The sequence below is a fragment of the Ruditapes philippinarum genome, unplaced genomic scaffold (assembly GCF_026571515.1).
Source record: "Ruditapes philippinarum isolate M1 unplaced genomic scaffold, ASM2657151v2 ctg4616_1_1_1_1, whole genome shotgun sequence".
NCBI lineage: Eukaryota > Metazoa > Mollusca > Bivalvia > Venerida > Veneridae > Ruditapes > Ruditapes philippinarum.
Genome location: NW_026854008.1, coordinates 96,709 through 116,500, shown reverse-complemented (window position 1 = coordinate 116,500; position 19,792 = coordinate 96,709). Strand labels below are relative to the sequence as shown.

Here is a 19,792-nt window from a genome sequence, read left to right as displayed (position 1 = left end):
CACCCACTCTCTTCAGAAAAATTAAGTGATCTTGAATATTATACTTTTTATATGCTTGGATGTATTAGAATATAATTTATATGTTTATTTGCTCCTCTGTTATTACACAGAAAACCATAAACATTTCAATACATTTTGATCAATGAAACAAAATAAGTACAAAAGATATTTCTCGTTTCATATCAAATTTATTAATTGATGTAATTATTCATCTCATGAAATATATACATGCAGAAAACGTTTATATTGAACATATAACAACGTCAGATTGTCATAGAATCTGATAACAAAGTTTCCATTAAACGTAGAAACGCAAAGAAAAACCTTCTATCTATTTCATACATTTTTAAAAATCAAAATGACCGAACAACAAAACAAATCATCAATAACGATTAGGTTATATACAATGACATATAAATAAGAAACAAATGTTAATTTCAAAAAAAAATATGTTGTTTTATATAACAAAGGAGGTAACTCTGTAAATCAAGAATGACTGAATATTAGTTATTATGTTCGATATATGTACAAACTTAAGAAAGCACTAGTAATTGGATCCGTGTATAATTGTATTGTTATTGTTATTATATGTACAGAAATAATATCACAATTTAACAACAACATTAAAATGAAATTTTAAAAAAGTATTTGACAAGGCCCTCTGAACAAACAAAAATACATACCTGTTCAAAAATATAGGGCGGCAAAGCAAATAGTACATGATTGCTATAATTCATAACGAGTTCGTACTGGTATTTATCTGTCACTTATTATAATTGTAGCACATATGTATGATTTAAAGACACAAGTATGGTAAGACGTCGAGAAATGATAACAAATTTGCATTGAGGTTTTCATCAAACATTAATACGTTGAAATAACCTAGATTTCTTAAACAGCTTTCATGCATTGAGATAACCTAGGCTTCTAGTGAACATTTAGTCATTGAGATAACTTAGGTTTCCAGTGAACCTTTATTCATTCCGATAATCTAGGTTTCCAGCGATCATTTATTCATTGAAAAAAACTAGGTTTTCCTGCGAGCATTAAGTCATTGAGAAAACCTAGCGAGAAATCCTAGCGAGCATTCAGTCCTTTAGAAAGTTTAAGTTTCTCAAAGAGCATTCACTCTTTAAGATAACAAAGGTTTCCAAGTGTACATTCAGTTGTAGTGAAAAAACCTATCTTAGCAGCAATATTTATTTGGACTTGAGAACATACTGAAACTGGTGTAAAAAACGAGTGTTATTGACTATCCCGTTTCAATGAAAATGTCTTTAAAATGTAACAATAACTGTGTATCAATGTGTAAACTATTGCAAAAGCTATTCTGGGTTTCATCATTGACATAAAATCCTTATCACTCACGTGTTAAAGCGTGTGTTGATTTTCATATTGCGTAAATAAACATCAAAATTATTTTTTGTATTTTGTTCTTTTCAAAAACTTTTGATTCAAATATCATAACTTCAAGATCATTGTGAAAACATTACACTTCAATGCGAGCATATTTTGAGCAGGCATTGAATGCCCAGTGCATTTTTTCGTTTATCTGTTTGATTCATGTGCTTAAATATTAGATATTCTGTTTTAGTTTGCACGCAACAACACAAAGGAAAACTTTGTCATGAATATGTAAAACATCTCACGTCAAAGTGAGAAAATATCAACATTTCCAATCGCGCTGTGAAAAAGTACTATTCTCTTACTTTTAGTGAGATGTATATCAGCCCAAAAGACATCAGCGAAAAAAATATCTTTTATATATTTCACATAAATGTCTGCAGAATACACATAAAACACAAGTGTGTAAATTTTAGACACTACCGTTTAAAAATACGTACATTCAAACAATAATAATACTGAATAAAGCTAGTTGTGATGTATAAACAAACAAATTTTAACATATTTCATTTCAAATAAATCTATATACGAACACATACAAATAAATTGCTTCCAACTTAAGTCATTAAGATGAACTGCATATCAAAGTATGATTGCTAAAAACTTTGGCCATTCAATAGTAAGGCAGGAGACCAACAAGCATTAGTTTATGCCTATACGTTACTTACATGACTTCATTAACGTATATTAAGCTGTGTTTATCACGTTCAAATAATCCGATCATTAAAAAAGAAAAGTACGTTAATACATTTCATAAAAAGGAAAGCAAATAATATTTCCACAGACAGAGATAAGATCTGTTCATTCTGTTTACGTCTACTTGTTGCTATGAAACGAAGACAAGCAACAAATGAAAACGATGCCGCTAAAAGTTTGTTCGAAGGAACGAGAAAATATCACATAAACATAACAAGCATTGACATTGTATCAAAATGTGAGCTTACACTTTATAGTTCTTTCAAGAGTCAGTATCTCTTGTATATGAAGTGTCGTCAGCTTTACATTTTCCTTTAAAGACCCTCTGATACATATAAAGCTTTATTTAAGATTTAATTTTTTCTAAAGGCTTTGTTTGATTCAATGTTTTTTGTGCAAACCTTATGTAATAGTAAATCAGTTTCGGTCTCCATCATATCAAAACTTGAGCAAAACCTTTTAAGACATCACAGAATATTTACACATCATCCTGACCAAGTTTTCTATTTAATATTGCCAGTGGACCAACTCCGCCTTGGAAACCATTCCCGCCTGAGCCTCCCTGTGCACGTTGAGACGTCTCCCATAGCTGTTTTTGCATCATAGCCAATGATATTTTGTTTGCTTGCAAAAAATCTCGCATAGAAATCATTTCCCCTGAGTTTCTTCTGCCTCCACCCTCAGAATCACTATCACATTCTACGTCTACTGTTACAGTATTACCTTTTGTACGTCGACTAAGATGGCCCGGCGTAATGGCATTCCTCCGACCAGTAGGTGGCCGTCGAACCCTGCATTCACAATTAAGCTTTTTAATTATCCAGTTTAATGCTTGTTTTATCACAATTGATGTTACATTGAATAAGCTATATATGCAGCAACATCCTATAACTATGAAAATAAAATTTCCTAAACGATAAAAATGCACGCTTGAATAGTGTTCCTTCTGACTAACCACGTAATCCCCAAATCCTATTGTTGCGAATGTCACGAAACAAAAGTAAATTGCCTCAAAGTATGTCCAGTCCTCAACAGGATAGTACATAGCTGAGGCACAACAGGCTACTACCACTGCTCCCAATAGTAATATTAACATAACCCAATAAACTGAAGGCTTCCATTCTGTCAAAGAGTCTTCGTCAAGCGATCCAGAATCTCTACGATTATCATCATTATTGTTGTTGATTCCCATTTTTCTCTTCATCTTGCGATCATGAATTGCTCTTAATATATATGCCAAGAATGTTATTATTCTTTCTAAAAACAGATTAAAGAACAAGATAGCCCCAGCACAGCCGAAGAAACCATAAAAGATCAGCAGTATTTTACCTTCTGTTGTACGAGGTGTTGTCATGCCAAATCCTGAAATATAACAAAACGGGGTTAAAATGCATGACTTACTATTTACTTTGTTAAATATAAGCCGAATCTATTCCTAAGTATTTAATGGTTCTAAAAGTTGTGCTTAATCAGTACGCATTACAGCACTTCTAATAATGCTAATAAGGTCGTTAAAGCAAACTTTATTTTGCATCTGTGAGCCACATCTATAACTTCTGCTTTACGTCCTCCGTTGTACAATACGTACTGTATTTTAATTAAAAGAGAAGGTTTGGCCACACACAATCATATTGCACGTAAAAGTAAGCAAATTCTTGTTTGCGACAATGATTTTATTTAGTTTTATCAAGTTTACTAAGACACAGGGAGAGGGCCTATGTGCCAAATATGATGTGTTAACGGTCGTTTAAAAAAAAACTTTTTACGTCAAACATACTATCTTTGATCATTTTGAAATTTGTATCAAAACAACACTTTTGACAAGATACAGCTACACCGATGTTAATTAAAATATCTTCAACCTTATGAAATTTATTAATTATAACTGCAAAAATAACTAAATGATTTCTTTTCAAATTTTGCTTAAACATGAATATTTAACGGTGTGTTTCGAAATACAGTCGTATCAGTTTTGACTTTGCATTTTTACAAAAGAAAGAAAATCTTTCTTACATCTGAACTTGGGAAATATTTTCGCTGTCATGTAGTAATGAACTCATTATAAAGGCATTACATAATGAAACGGTTTTATATACTGGCTGTTTTATTTCTGTTTTTTATTTCTTTGTTTATTCTGTTGTGTTAAGCTTAGTTTGTGAAAAAAAATCTAATTAAAGTATTCAATTCCCATGGTCAATATGTAGAAAGTCATTCTAATACCACACCTCTTTTCATTATCAAAAGTACTTGGACCAGTGTAAAGCCACAGAACACCCTATCACCTATAGAGTATCCTATTTTCAATTTATTTTCTAAATTTAATTTGACATGCAGCATTCTCATTAAAACTTTACGTGACATTGCTATCAAGGACAAAGATTTATCTTAATTAAATCACGCGCGTCTGCATTTTCATGCGGTTGTGAGAGATGAAATGTACATGCAATTGTGTTTTAAGAGAAATGTTTAAGTTTAAATCAACTATATAATATATAACAGTATACACAGTTTGCATTTTGTAAAACATTTTTTGAAACCTTCACATTGGTCAATTAACTAGATTGAAACTCGTTTGATCCTGTTGTGCACGTGAATTAAACAACACCTTTGACAGTGTCTGTAATTTGTGTTAATCTGATTACGGAATAGACATTTCTGTTTGTAACTTAATATCTTTCAATTTGTTTTTATTGTGAGTCGTGCTGTTAACAAATAGAAAATAAAGTAATTCATAAATAGAGGATATTAAAATTAAAATTATATTATGCGAGACTCTGGCGAGCATAATATTATTTTATTCAACGAGTGCAATAAATTCAGTAATGAACTTACACGAATTTAATATTCTTTTTATCACATACCCAAAATAAAGACCGTTTAAAGAGAAATAAGAGTCATTTTTCATTGACGCGTCTATAGTATAACATAGCATGTACATGTTGATTCATTTTTGAAAAATATTAATGGCATTACCAATGTGCATATATATATATAATTTGTAGTTATTTCATCTTGCTCATTGGCATCTTCACTTTTTAAACGTATGCCAGATATCACAAGACGCTGAAAAATAATCAGTAGTTATAGCCGTGTTGTTTGGTTTAAACCAAATATAGTTAAACTGTTTTTCTCGTGTTTTCACAGGAAAACGTGACTTATAACGCAAAGTTTTATCATAATTAAATTGCGAATCTTTATTCTTAAAAGAAAAAAGTAATTCAAACATAAGTGCTGACAAAACTATTCCGAAGAATGTTGTAAATATTTTGTTAAGTACTTGTCATGCCTTCTTTGTTGATATTTGATCAAACAAAATTCAAAAATGTATCTTAATGCACTCAGATATTCCATTTATAAGCTTCTTGTTCGTGACTTGATTTGTCATTTTTACTTATTAAGGCGTGATAGTTCAAAATCATGGTTCTATATTTGTTACGAAATAACAAAGAGTTGTGACATTGGTCTCCATAGCAAATCGTCCGTGTATTTGTATATATCTCGTAAATAGGCAGATTTGCTATTTTCTAAACTAATTGGTATACGTCTTCCAGTGCAGTGACATTTAGAAAATCGATATAAGGCAATGCATAAAATAGCACTTCTGTCTATGAAGGACTTGACTGAAAGGTTTTAATTAGCAACTTTTAAGTAATAGCCATATGAAGCTAAGACGCTACATGTCACTTCTGCAATTGACGGAACAATCGTTTTTAAAAAGATATATTTTGTTCAATATAAAAGTAACTTTCTATGTAAATATGTTTGAAACAAATGTTCCCATAAATTGTATGAATAATGCGTAGTTTAATATCACTTTATATAAAAAAATAATGAGAAAGAGAAAGTAAAACAATTATTAAGTGTTATTCATTGAAATTAAGATTAGATTGGCTAAAAACGGCTCTCTGTGGTTTTGTTCTAAAAACAACACTAAGCGTTTCAAATATATATCTTAAGTTATTTATGTACCTAGTGCCTGTATCGCCCCCTTAATCTTCGTGTTATACCATATAAACTTGTCAGAATATAAATCTTGAGAGAGAAGGGTATTCATGACAATGTTCTCTCATTCACTTTTTATCAAGGAAAATTCTTAGAACATCCTGTTTTATTCTAGGAAAAACAGGCTACTAAATCTCCTTCCAGGAAATTCATCCTACACTTCTATCTTTGATCAAATTCGTTTCATATTCTAAACACGATGCCAATCGATGACCATGAATACAGTTACATAAAAACTTCCTCGTTTAATCAGCGATTAAAAGGATTCGGTGACAGGAGATACGTCATCTGGTGTGAATACAAAACAATTTATAATGATTTCACGAAAATTCAATGTAACAAGAGCCGGATTAGAACAGTCTAATCTTCTTTTTTATTTATATTTACCTTTATGATATCATAATATATGTAGTATAACGACATATATTAACTGAGTGTGTTTTCTGTTGTTTTTTTTTTTTTGTTTTTTTTTGCCGGGTGTTTTTAGTTTTTCAGGGTCGAAACGGCTAAAATCTGATCATATATTTCAGGTTATATATTTTTTTTCAATCAAAGTGATACGGACCTTCTGCATTTACGTGGCGCACATTAATTGCATCAATGTAGTACATGTTCTATCAGCATTTTTCACACACACAAAAATGAACCCTGTTTCCTTGTATGTTGTCTTTTAATCATTTTTGACAATGTTCTCCTTTACTTTCCTCTTTAATCCAAGGAAAACACAATTGTAATGATGATTGTATTTGTTTAATTATTTTTGTGCAATTTTTAAATGCTTTACTAATAATATTTGATAAAGCGAACCACTGAATTTGATCAAAACATGTTTTTCTAATAAAAGTAAATATATCAATTCAATACATCGTTCTAATATTTTCAAAAACAAAACAACTTTTACTAGTGTTAATATATATGCTCCGTGATGAAAGACATATTTGATGTGCGTCTTAATTTGCATCAAATAAAGTCAAGTTTCCATGACAACCTTACCAGAAATAGATTTTGGCGCTCATTAAACGATATTTTACAGGCATTTGTACTGATTTATGTCTATCAAATGAGACATGTTCAATTTGCAAATATATCATTTTATATCAGACAAACCAAAAAATAGATGTCTACTCCATTCGGAACACCCTGTCAATTACCAAAAATCATCTCGGAAACAATTCAAATTGAAAGTTCTACCAAACGACTTTAGATGTACACAAAGTCAGAAGGAGTAGTCTGAGTACACAAAGTCAGAAGGAGTAGTCTGATAATACTGAATAATCAAACATACGTACTTAGTATGTTATAGAAAAACAAAGTTTATGTCGGTAACATTAGAACATGTTGACAACAATGATCCATTTCAATTTTATTAATTCGGCAGATCGTCAACATGCTTACCATTTCATTTTCCGAAAAATTGCACTTTTCACTTTTATATCTTAATTTTTACTTTCATAGACAAGTTCTTAACAGTACGTACTTATTACATATTTGTAAGATCAAATTTACAACAGTAGGTTAGACCGAAATTCCGTATCCATTCTGTGCACTTGTATGATTATTTTCGAGGTTATTACAAGAAGTTTGATTGAAACGGCCGAAAAGTTGTGATTGTTGCATTTCTTCAAGTCAGCAAAAGTATAAAAAGTTATATATGCATTATATCATAATTATAAACAAATGCATGTTTAACAAAAGTTGCTATATAATGTAGATTCATATGTTTAATATTCACTTGCATTATGCCTCGAAAGTGATTCGGCGCCAAGGAAAACTAGTTTTGTCAAAGATATCACACTTATTAGCATAGTCTTCTAGTACTGGGTATAAATGACATGTATAAATAATGGCTTTCGTGGTGTCTGGCAATGAAGAGAAAATGGAAACTGACCATTTAGATTGTTATTGTTTAATTTCGTGACGGCTGCAATAATGAAGCAGAAGAAAAGTACCATCTTACATTTCGGCATACAAAACTCAATAGGTTTGTTTTCTAAATGAACTAATTCCACTGTCTTAAAAGTTTAACAATACTCCTCCTAATACAAAAAAAACGATAACGAAAACATTATCTAAATTGGCAATTTCTTTGACAAAACGGAATAAAACAGAACGTATTTATTTTATTCTTAAGCTCATGTGAATAGTCATGAAAAATTCTAAAATTTCAGTCGATCAATATTTTTGTCTTTGTTGAAACACTATTATTACACTTTATTAAATGTTAATTTTGCAATTATCTGATCGTTAGAAATCCATTATTATAAATTTCGCAAAAATCGACATCCCAAGCCTTTCTGTATCATGATCATTTTTTCTCTTTAGGATGTTCTTTAAGTTTTCCATTTAATTCAGTAATCGTTAGATTCCTTGGATAGTTAAATGGAAACATGGGCGTGTAACAAAATGTTCAATGGCATGAATCGATAAATTGCATTGCATAACGTTTTTTAAATCATGCTATTCTCTGCTATGATATGATATGAGCCGTTCCATGACAAAACCAACATAATGGGTTTGCGACCAGCATGGATCCAGACCAGCCTGCGCATCCGCGCAGTCTGATCAGGATCCATGATGTTCGCTTACAAACCCCATAACAAGTAGAGGATCTGATAGCGAAAAACATGGATCCTTAACAGACTGCGCGGACGCGCAAGCTGGTCTGGATCCATGCTGGTCGCAAACCCATTATGTTGGTTTTGTCATGGCACGGCTCATAAACTCTAACATGATAAGTTAGTATATGTTTAAACATGTTCTTAAATTTGTAGCGTGTTTTTATTGACCAATAATGCAAAAGAAAAACATGTAGTTTAGCTGTTTTCTTTACCAACTGTCTAACGAAAAACCTGTTATGCTACACACCATTGGATAAAAAGATATTACTTTCGTTTTTCCATATTTCATTTAGCAGATACCCTTTTTAACAATGATTTATTTTTGGATATGTCAACTTTGAATATGATTTCATAACTAAAATTTCAAAAGGACGGACCGACTTAAATTTGTAAAAAATGTACTTTATGGCTAATACTCTTAATGTGTTAAACGGTCCTGTATTTTGCTTAATTGTCACTTTAGTGCAGTAACGGGTTAACTGCTATGGAATGTTAATAAGAGCTAATCCGTAACGAAATATGACTTTGAAAGTATAATAAACGTTACACACTAAATTACATGGTCATACAATTATACACCTATTGTATTCTAATTTGAAAGACGACAACTGATGAGATGTGTATTTAAACTTATCATATTTTTCGCTTACGAATGTTTTTTAACCGAAATTGTTAAGGCATTTATTTAGAAATAACTCTATTAACAAATTAAGTTTAAATTAAACTACCAATTTCCCTATTTCATTAACGACAGGATTTAATCATACATTGCTTATTCAATTTGTGTTCGGAAATGAAAACTCAACCTTTGCTTAACTCTGCAATTTGCCAATGCTAATTTGATCTTTCTTTCTGAGATCGCAATAACGCTTGTCTTATTTGCAAGGATATTCAGATGATTCCATTTTCCTGGAACTCATAATGTTTTCTGTTTATTTTGTTCTCAATGTTAAGCCGTGTTGATTTGATCTCTTATTGAATTGGTCTAAATCAAGCCAAACAATTAATTTCGTTCTCCCAGTTTCCGTATTAGATCGTACAAAAACACGAATTAGCCAATTTCTTTTACGTTCAATCAAACGTGAATTATAATGCCAATTGTACTGTTTGATAATTTTATGAGACACTGAAATCTTATTAAATAGACTTGCATGACTGATAACATGAAATTTAAGGATCTTCATGTATTTCACAGCTTCGTAAATTTGGAACTGTTCATTAAAACTTAAGAATGGCTTTTCTCTATACTGGTGACACAAGCGAGCTATTATTGCCACCAAGATGACACCATTTGATTTTCTAATTAAGTGTACATGCTGATTAATAACTGTTTGCAAGTGTTCTTTCGCTACCATTGTAAGGTTAGGTCGAAATTTTGTATTTGTCAGTAAAACTAGGCCCTTAATAAACATGTGTTCAGTTCTTAAAAGGAAAACTTGTAGTTCCTCATGTAAAAAATACATAATAAACAGTCAGAACAGCGAACCCAAATGACTTTCTGACAATGTGCACGGCGAAAACTTCTAAAAAAAAAGCCTAATTTCTGTACCATAAATGAATTGCATAAAACTACATATTAACAGCATTTTCCCCGACTGAGACTAAGTTTGTGTGAAGTCTCCTTGATTTTCCATAGTCATTTCCAAACTGATTCAGTCAGTTAATGCGTGCACGTTGATCAAAACATTTCATCGACTAAAGCAGCCGAGCAAAGATTTAGAAAATGACAAGAACTTCACTCAAATTCAATAAAAGCCGATGAAAGTGATTTCTATGTAGGGGTCTGTCATTTTATCTGAAGAAAACTAATTAAGTATTATCAAAGAAAGCTGAATCGGTGCAATAGTCAAGAATGGTTCGGCGAGCATATGATACAATTATTTCGCATTTTTTTGTATTGACGAAGAAATGTTAGTATTTCCTATTGAATGATTTGATTTAATAATGACAGTAATTACTAGTGAAAATTAAAAGTTGTGATTGCAAACAGTTATGATGGATTCTCAGTAAGGTAAGCCCAACAAAATGCGCTTCGAATATTGAGCTATGCTATGTATGGGCAAACCCTCTCTCTTTAACGTAGAAGCGATATTCCAACCCAGGTCCAAAGATGCCCCAGAATCTAGCTTTGGGTATTGAAAAAATGTTTTTTTAATATCATAAGGTTCTGAATCACTAAGATAATTACTCTTCGACTAAAGTTTTCATAAGTCAATTCTTTTTATTTCCTTTTTTTGTTCATGGATAGATGTATCTTAACGGTCATCTATTGTTTATTATAGTTTTCTATATAACGCAATGCGTTACTTTTGATAATGATATATAATTTTTAGGAAAGTAAGGTCTACACATAATCCTATACAACTCCACTATTAAAGCCATTAGCAGAGACAGAAGACGCCATTAGGTTTAGATTTAAACAGAAATTATTTAGCAATATGTATAATTCTGAATGTCATTTTAGATTTAAAGAGTATTACTTCAGCAATTGAAGTTTTTATCAATTAAAATTTTGATTGGAAGTAAACTAACGAGAACGTTTTTGTCGGTAATAATTCCACGGATTTAAAACACCGCAGAAAATACCGAAATACACTTAAAATCCGAAAAAAGTAACCTAAATGTGAAATTGTGTAATCTAAGATACTATTCAAAAACAATTACAATAGCCAAACTATTTAATCGTTGACGGTTATATATATTTATTTAATTTTACCCATGAAATATGGTGCTATATCAGTCAAATATATTTCATATTTTTTAAAAATAAATATGAAATATAAATATGAAAGTGGGCGGAGTCAAAACTCATATTTATTTTAAGGGACTTCTTTCGCCGTTTTGTTTGAAAAATCTGATAAATACAAAACAACTTTTTCTTGAATATTGTTTTGAAAACTATCTAGCATGATAGAAAATGGTCTAACTAAGAAAAATAATTCGAACACCAATATCTTTAATTCAGTAATTAACGCTGTACAGACGTTTAAAAAGTTGTTTACATGACGTCACAATGTAGCGCCAAACAGCGCGTGCTTACGCATAAATTACTGCGCGCTGTACAACTGCAGTTGGTAGAAAGCAAGGGGATTCGTTACCATTTTCTTTGATAATGAAATTAAATAAAAAGGTTATTTTTTCGTTTTTTGTGAAATATGGTATATATTTTCACTCAACATGATAAAATGCCACATATTTTCACTCGCCGTACCGGCTCGTGAAAATATGTGGCATTTTATCATGTTTCGTGAAAATATATTCCATATTTCACGCAAACGAAAAAATATCCTCTTAATATTTCATTAATATTAAAAAATATAAGAAAATAAGATATTTTTTATCGATTGAACAAACCAATCGCTTACTTGAGATATATCACTGAATATACCTGATAAATCCGTTTTGTGTATGTGCGTTTTAATCAAATTATTTATACAAATGGAATATTAAAATTGACAATTCAAATTGACTAGAAAGAAAAATTACTGTCAATAATGCGCATTCGGATCTGCCTCGGCTATTATCTATAATATTAACCTCGGAAACAAAACGGATTGAAAGTAGTTCTACCACGTGATTTCAGATGTAAACAGAAACAGAGATTATGTGAAACGAATGTATATATTTGACATCAAATGCCTGTTTCAGTACTCTTTTGCTTGAAAATATGTCTGACAACAATTTGTAATTTAAATATGCCCACTGATGTTCAATTTTAAACAAATCCAACGAAATGTCAACAGGTTGGTTTTTTGTACTTTCGGTGTCAACAACCATAATAATAAATATATAAAAAATGAATTATTTGCTTTTGTACCTATGATATCACTTATTTTAGGTGAACTTTTACTACATATATTGGAAATAAACTTGTAAACAACTCCCAACATTAAATTACTATTTGTTTACATGTTTAATTTCTTAGCGTAGGTTAGACCGAAATACCGCATCCGTTCTGTGTATTCATACTATTGTGTTCGAGGTCCTTATCCGAAGACTGACGGAAAGGGCCGAGTAGTTGCGATTGCAATAATGCGGTCAAAAATTTTTTTTATATATTAAAGCATTAAATTATAATGCGGTAGATTGTGATAGGCATGAATAGATATATCAATGAGAGAATGAACTTTGAAAGAAACGAAACCAGTTATGTAAAGGAGACAAATGTGCGAACGCAACAATGCAACATTGTAAAGCTTGTCATGATCATACAACAGATATTATAATTTCACTTTTATACAAATCAACGTACACGTAGGTGTATATTTAACAATGAAAATTCGTTATAATCCTTTAGTTTGAACGTCAAAGAGAGTTTCTAACTTCTAAAATGAACAATTTTATTTTATAGGATAATGTATCAGTATGATTATATAAGAGTCCTTAATCTCCAAATGAGTTTGTCTGTTTGTTTAAGTAACGTCATTTCAAATAGTAAAAATAGCGAGGAGTGCGTGTTTCGAGGGTAATTAAATAGAGGATATTTGTTAAGTTCAGTGTAAGATCGGAATATTTTTCACGGAGTGAGCACCAAAAGGTATATTTCATGAGTGGCGCAGCCACGAGTGAAATATGAACTTTTTGTGTTCACATGGTGAAATATATTTCGATCTTACACTAAACTAAACAATTTTTTTCTTTTTATTACATGCAAAGAAACGTTTTAAAAAGAAATTAAACCTAATACTGAATGAAAAGCTCGCCAAATAATAATACAACGTGACGTCATTTACGACGTCACGTCATTAAGTTGGTACTAACTACTGTGCATGCTGGTATTTCACTGAAACAAGGTAAGGGGCTTAAATTCAAAACAGTGAAATTATCAAAGTGGTAATTTCACTGTTTCAAACAGTGAAATTACCAATTTTATATCACTGATATATTTCTATAAACCACCGAAAAGAATGTAATAAAGCGTATTAAACAAGCTGACAGCGTTAAAACGTGTCTGTTTTGTAGTTTCTGTTTGTTTACAAGTCATTTATTCAAACTACCACAATAAGCGGGTTTTTTATTTGTCTTAAGTGCCAGATTTAACACAACAAGAGAGTAAATATATCGAAATTGTTTCAGCATGTCATTATTGTTATAGCCGAAACTGACCAGGGTCTTCTCAAGAAATATAATTATGAAACTTACTTAAAGCACGGGTTTAATTAAGATACAAATATATATGTTTTTTAACCCTCTTAGTCTCCAGTAACATTGTGGAAATTCTAGAATTAACTATGTGCAATAAAAATATCGTGCATCTGTAAAACTATGAAATCTCACCACTATTTTTGTTGTTATCATTGACATCTTTTATTTATTGACTGTTTATTGATTTATCTATTGATTTATTTGTTTATTTTTCTGTTATTTTAGTCTGTGTGTGTTTTGTAAGGTTTTATTATAGGTGTATTAGTTTAAGGGATATTTAGAGATGTGAATTGTTGTCTTTCATTTTTTAGTTATTAATTTACAGGATTTGATTCATTCTGAAGATTTAGACTATCAATAAATGTACATGTATTTACGTGTATCTAGGCTAACTGAAATTAAACATATAGATAAAGTCAATAGACCATGCTTTTATAATCATAGTGTCTATGATTGTAATGGCATTCCACTATATCACATAAACTTATTTGTATACAGTACAGTATTTAATTGTTAAAATATGAGCCGCGTCACGACAAAACCAACATAATGGGTTTGCGACCAGCATGGATCCTGACCAGCCTGCACATCCGCGCAGTCTGATCAGGATCCATGATGTTCGCTACAGTTTCTTTACTTGTTATAGTGTTTGTAAGCGAACATCATGGATCCTGATCAGACTGTGCGGATGCGCAGGCTGGTCTGGATCCATGCTGGTCGCAAACCCATTATGTTGGTTTTGTCATGAAACGGCTCTTATATAACGATTGTTGGTGTTTGATTATATTGTACTTATTAGTGTCATCGTTCCTAACAGCGACATTTCACGTACATGTACATACAGAATGTAAATATTACATATTTGATTTAGGTACAAAAACAATTCAACGGCTATACCTTTTTGGGTGTTAATACCATGTACTTTATACATTTAATATGGCTTCAGACTTCGTTTTAAAATCATTTGTTTTACGTTAAGTTTGAATTAGACATGGCAATCGTAATCTAAAAGATTGTTCTAAAGCGTTCATAAGCTTGAAACGGCGCCTTCAATTTTATCAATCGGAACATACAATGTTTATAATATTAAAATAAAAATCTTAAATAGGAAAATAAATTGAAATCATATACTTACAAAAAAGATTTTTGTTACAAAACAGACTATTTTTTATGCAGCATCCATTCACTTTTATATGTAGAAACTTTTTTATATAATTGTAAATGACAGGTAAACAAATGTCGTTCTTATTCAATTCAATTATATTGTAGACATCTGGATACAAAATATATTTCATTTCCGTCTATACAACAAAATGATTCATCCTCGGATATGTGTTACGAAAAACTTAAAATAATGTAAATTTAGGTTCATCAAGAGTGTCAGAATATTTCTATTATATTATGTTAATCTATTATCTTTTGTTTTGTATTATTATCTTGAATTACACCTTTAGAACTTACCGATGGTTGACACAACCGTTCCGACGAAGTAGAAGGATCCCGAAAAATCCCATCTCGGCCTCTTGTTTCCGACAAATCCAGCTGATTCCGCCCCCGAATGAAGTTTAAGTAAATCTTCCAAGTCACTTTTATTTACCGACGGATATTTTTCATAAAAGTTTTGTAAATGAGCATTGTAATTTTTCTTTTCCTTTTCTTCATTTTCTCTTTCCAGCACCATAAACACCGATGCACCCACTAACATATATACCACCATAACTAGCATAAGAAGAAAAAAGCGCGCATTGTCTTCCCGTAAATGCAAGGTGGAACAGCAACCTTTGTGGGTTCTGGCCATTACTTAGAAAAGGGCTACAAGCCCCATACCGACCAATAGCCCCTCCACATTCACATTTCCTTAAATCCAATCCCGTTGTCGCGTTATCAATTATTCATATTTACAATATTTTTCTCGAAAGAATCAATTTTGTTCACAGCTATTTCTGAATAAATGACCAATTTTATTATCCGCTCTATATTTTCACCGGTGCTTTTAAATCCATCTTCGTCCTGCTGGTGTGTCGCGACAATATTTCTATATCGACTACTTCATACACTATCTACTAGCATCTCCAAACAGCCACATATACTTCCAGTCTTCGCCAGTTTTCCCTTATAGTAGAAATCCTACTTTACAATATAATACAAGAGTTAACGGAGACGCAAATGTATCGAAAACAGACGCTACGTTACTATAGAAACATTTAGCCGCGGCATATATTGAAAGATAATATCTATTTAATGCAGTTATTAATAACGATGTCATTTCATCCGCTTATCACGCTATCTACCCCCTGGGTTACTCGAGTGGTTTCCACTATTATCCCGATTGGTTCAATACATCTTGTTGTCCGAGATTTTTAGTGCTAGTCCGCGAATAACATTTATCTAAAATCTAAATGAAATGGAAAAATCAATACATTTTATCTGTATATCTGAATGTTGGTTAAACAGAAAAACAGAATTTGAAGTTGAAACTTAATGGGGAATCGATACTTTTCCATTTGATTTTAAAGTTAACATTATGTAAATGGTAATTCTATCCGTTCAACAAACGTGTGCTAGTAGAAAGTATTTTTATGGAATATCTAAATATAGAAAGTATTTTTATGGAATATCTAAATATTTTGTTTATGTTTTCGAATCATAACCTTGTTTTTATTTCAATACTGCCGTTACATTTTGTCACTAGAATAATCAAAATATACATATTTGATGTTATTTTCAAATTAATGCGAATTTTGCAGAAAAATTTTAGAACTTTCTTTTGAGAAAACCATATAGAAAATCTCAATGTATATACAAAGATTACAACACAAAGACCTCAAGAAAATGTTGTGTCGTTTTACTACAATAAAAATGTACATAATGTGCTGTTGAATACAAATCATGTAAATATTTGAAAGAGTTAACCATTTTCTACACATGTAAGAGGTTATTAAATGTCTGCGGCTATAAAGCTAATATTTTCGTATCGAGTAATTCGTATAATGATAATGGTACGGAACTATTTATTCAGTTAGACGTCCAGACAGTTGTGTATTCCATTCAAACAAAACAGATTGTATGAAAAAGGGAATAATATTCACATATATTTGTTTCCGAATATTGTGAATACATGTACCTTTTTGAGATTCTTAGTAAAGCATGGAAAAGGACAAGAAAACAACTATAGAGCAATTTCGCACGCAAAAGAGCATTATGTCACATAATTTCAGCTTAATTCTAGAAACTACAGCTGTTATATCACTTTTTTCATACCCTCTGTGTCCGCTTTAACTAAATTTTCGTGTTACTATGCAATAAATGTTTGCAAAGCAACAGACAGTTCCATTATTATAAGCTTAAATACGATTATCTCAACAGAATTTAAAGTACAACATTTGCATCCATCGGTAGTGATTAATTGTGATGACATTTTTTTTTTGAAAGATAAATTTCAGAATAATTTATGGATAGATTATCAAATTTGCATATTTTAGAACTTTTCGACTTTACTGGTAAAGTTTTCATAATGATTTTTTTATTTCAATATTTGGAAATTAGTATTAATAAGAGAGAAAACAATTATTTATTAATATTGTAAATATGTCGTTTTTCTCTTAAAAAGACTTATACTTGTCCTCTCAAATAGCTAGGATTGCATAGCAAGAAGGAAAACAATATTCTTATCAACAAATTAAGTGTTCTTGTTCGTTTATGCCTGAAATAATAAAAGAAGGGCGTCCGAGGTCTTCCTACACCAGCAAAGCTAGAATGGCGCCTTATTTTACTGTGCTTGACCAACGTAAAACATAAGCACATAGAAATATCATTGACTTCCAAAATACGCTAGTAGTATATCAAACATGGACTCAGTCGTGTCAATAAAAAAACAAAACATTTCATTGGTTACAGATGCAATTTCCGGAAAACAAAGTCAATAATATGTTGATAAATAAATGTTAATCCCTATAAGCTTCTTACAAGTTCAGTGTTCATATAACCTTTCTAGTGGAAAATGCCAACTACCTGGTACTGACGAACTTTACAATCAAAATACGCAGTGACACACCTACTAGCTTTAATGTAAACGGCACTTATACATACTCAACAAAATTTTTAATGAAGGGTACATAAATTTGCAACCATTACATGTTCTGGCCTAAAATGATGGATATCGGTAATAGCATTTGATTGTCACTGTGCATTAAATTGATATCTAAAATTTCATGTACTGTGCTTCACTCAGAAAGTGTGTAAATTATATAGACACCACTCAATATGCCTCACTCCCGCTTTTTAAGTTTAATAGAACTACATGAGTTTTCTATAAACAAAGATACGGTTGACCCATGTTCAAAGTGGTCACTCTAACGCATTGCTACTGAAAGATCAACAGTTTTACTACAGCAACACGTTGCTAGGCTATTAAGAGTGAACATCTCAACAACCAAACGCCAAGAATCTGAGAGAAACAGTTTCTTCCTATAAGTAAAAAAGATGATTTGTTGGATAATTTAATACTTGAGTATAAATTGGTAAACTGATATAGAATTACTCAATAGAGCATTCGAATACAAGGTATACTGCAAAAATGTTCACCCTGCGTTTTCATTTTGGTTCAGTACAGAGCATAAAATTAAACAAACAGTCGTATTTTAAATCTTATTGATGTGTACTTGTCTTAAGATGTGACAACAAATCATACCGGTTAGTAAGATTGTGGGGTATTTTACTACAACACAAAGGGAATGGTTCAATTCCAAATTGTGCAAACAACTTACACATTCTCTGCACTTGATCAATATCTACCTCTTCATTGAAAAGAAACATTGTTTCTGTGTGTGTTTATGTGTTTGTTGATTTTTAATGCAATTCATAATTTATAAATGTAATATATAAATGAATTCTGATGCTGTTTCTTTGATATTTTTTGTTGTTGAGAAAATCACTCGAATGATATTCAACAACAACAGTAAAAAGAATTTATAAAGACACCTTAATTATGTAATGTGCAGTCAGTTTGTGAGACAAATCAAACATGATACTTTTTAATGGTGTACCTAATCAAAATTGGAACATAAAATATATATACAATACTAACAATTTATATAATTGTGCAGTCAGAGACATTAAGTATCATTTGAGGCCATCTAATTAAGATTTACGTCTATAGACTTTACTGTTATGGGAGTACTCATGCACTTTCTTCTCTGAATTGTGATAATTTCATATAATTGAATTCTCATGGTTTGTTTAATGCATGATTATTTAAGCTTGATTGTAAAACAAGTTTTTGCAACTTACTCGTACTGATGGTTCATACGGAAACACGGTTGGTATCAGAGTAGGGCTTAACAAACGATCAATGGGTTTATGAGCGGACAAGTTTTACCATCAATATAACACTCATCTTTTGAATTAAAGTATAATTGATACAATTATCTTGTAAAATTCTCTATGTGAAATTAACATTTTTCATTGCGTGGTATTTTGTGATAAATACACATAATTGTATGATTCAGGCTAAGATAATTCCTTGTTTAATATGTGTTTTTCCCACCTCCCTCTTTTCATTGAAATAAAAAAGTTCTGTTTTCCTCATGTGTATTAATGCATTAATGTTATATTTCTCAAATGTTTGAATATACGATGTTGGGAACAGACAAAATATGCATTCAACACCTTTACTGGGTTTTAGGTCGCGAAAACATTACTATGGAACCCTGCGCCATTAAATTGCATCATAGCGAAAAAGTGCGCATAATAAAATACATTACTACTTACACCTTTTGCAATTTCACTGTAATACGTAAAAAATTTATCATAGGAAGAATCTCAGGGAATACATTTGATAAAATGGCATTGTATGCGACTTCAAATGTACCAAAGCTTGCAAGAACCTTTGCAGAGAAAAGAGTTACTTTTGTTCCAAGTTGGATTAG

At 31.1% G+C, this 19,792-nt stretch overlaps 1 protein-coding gene across 1 annotated transcript; it reads right to left on the bottom strand.

Annotated features, from left to right (window-relative positions):
• Nucleotides 1-388: 388 nt before the first annotated feature.
• On the bottom strand, nt 389-16,215 carry LOC132738664 (potassium channel subfamily K member 13-like). Its single transcript, XM_060726242.1, has 2 exons — nt 15,327-16,215; nt 389-3,462 (listed from the first exon to the last, which is right to left on the bottom strand). Exons 1-2 carry the CDS (start codon nt 15,661-15,663, stop codon nt 2,579-2,581), a joined length of 1,221 nt encoding a protein of 406 aa, XP_060582225.1. The 5' UTR covers nt 15,664-16,215; the 3' UTR covers nt 389-2,578.
• Between the last annotated feature and the right edge of the window lie 3,577 nt (nt 16,216-19,792).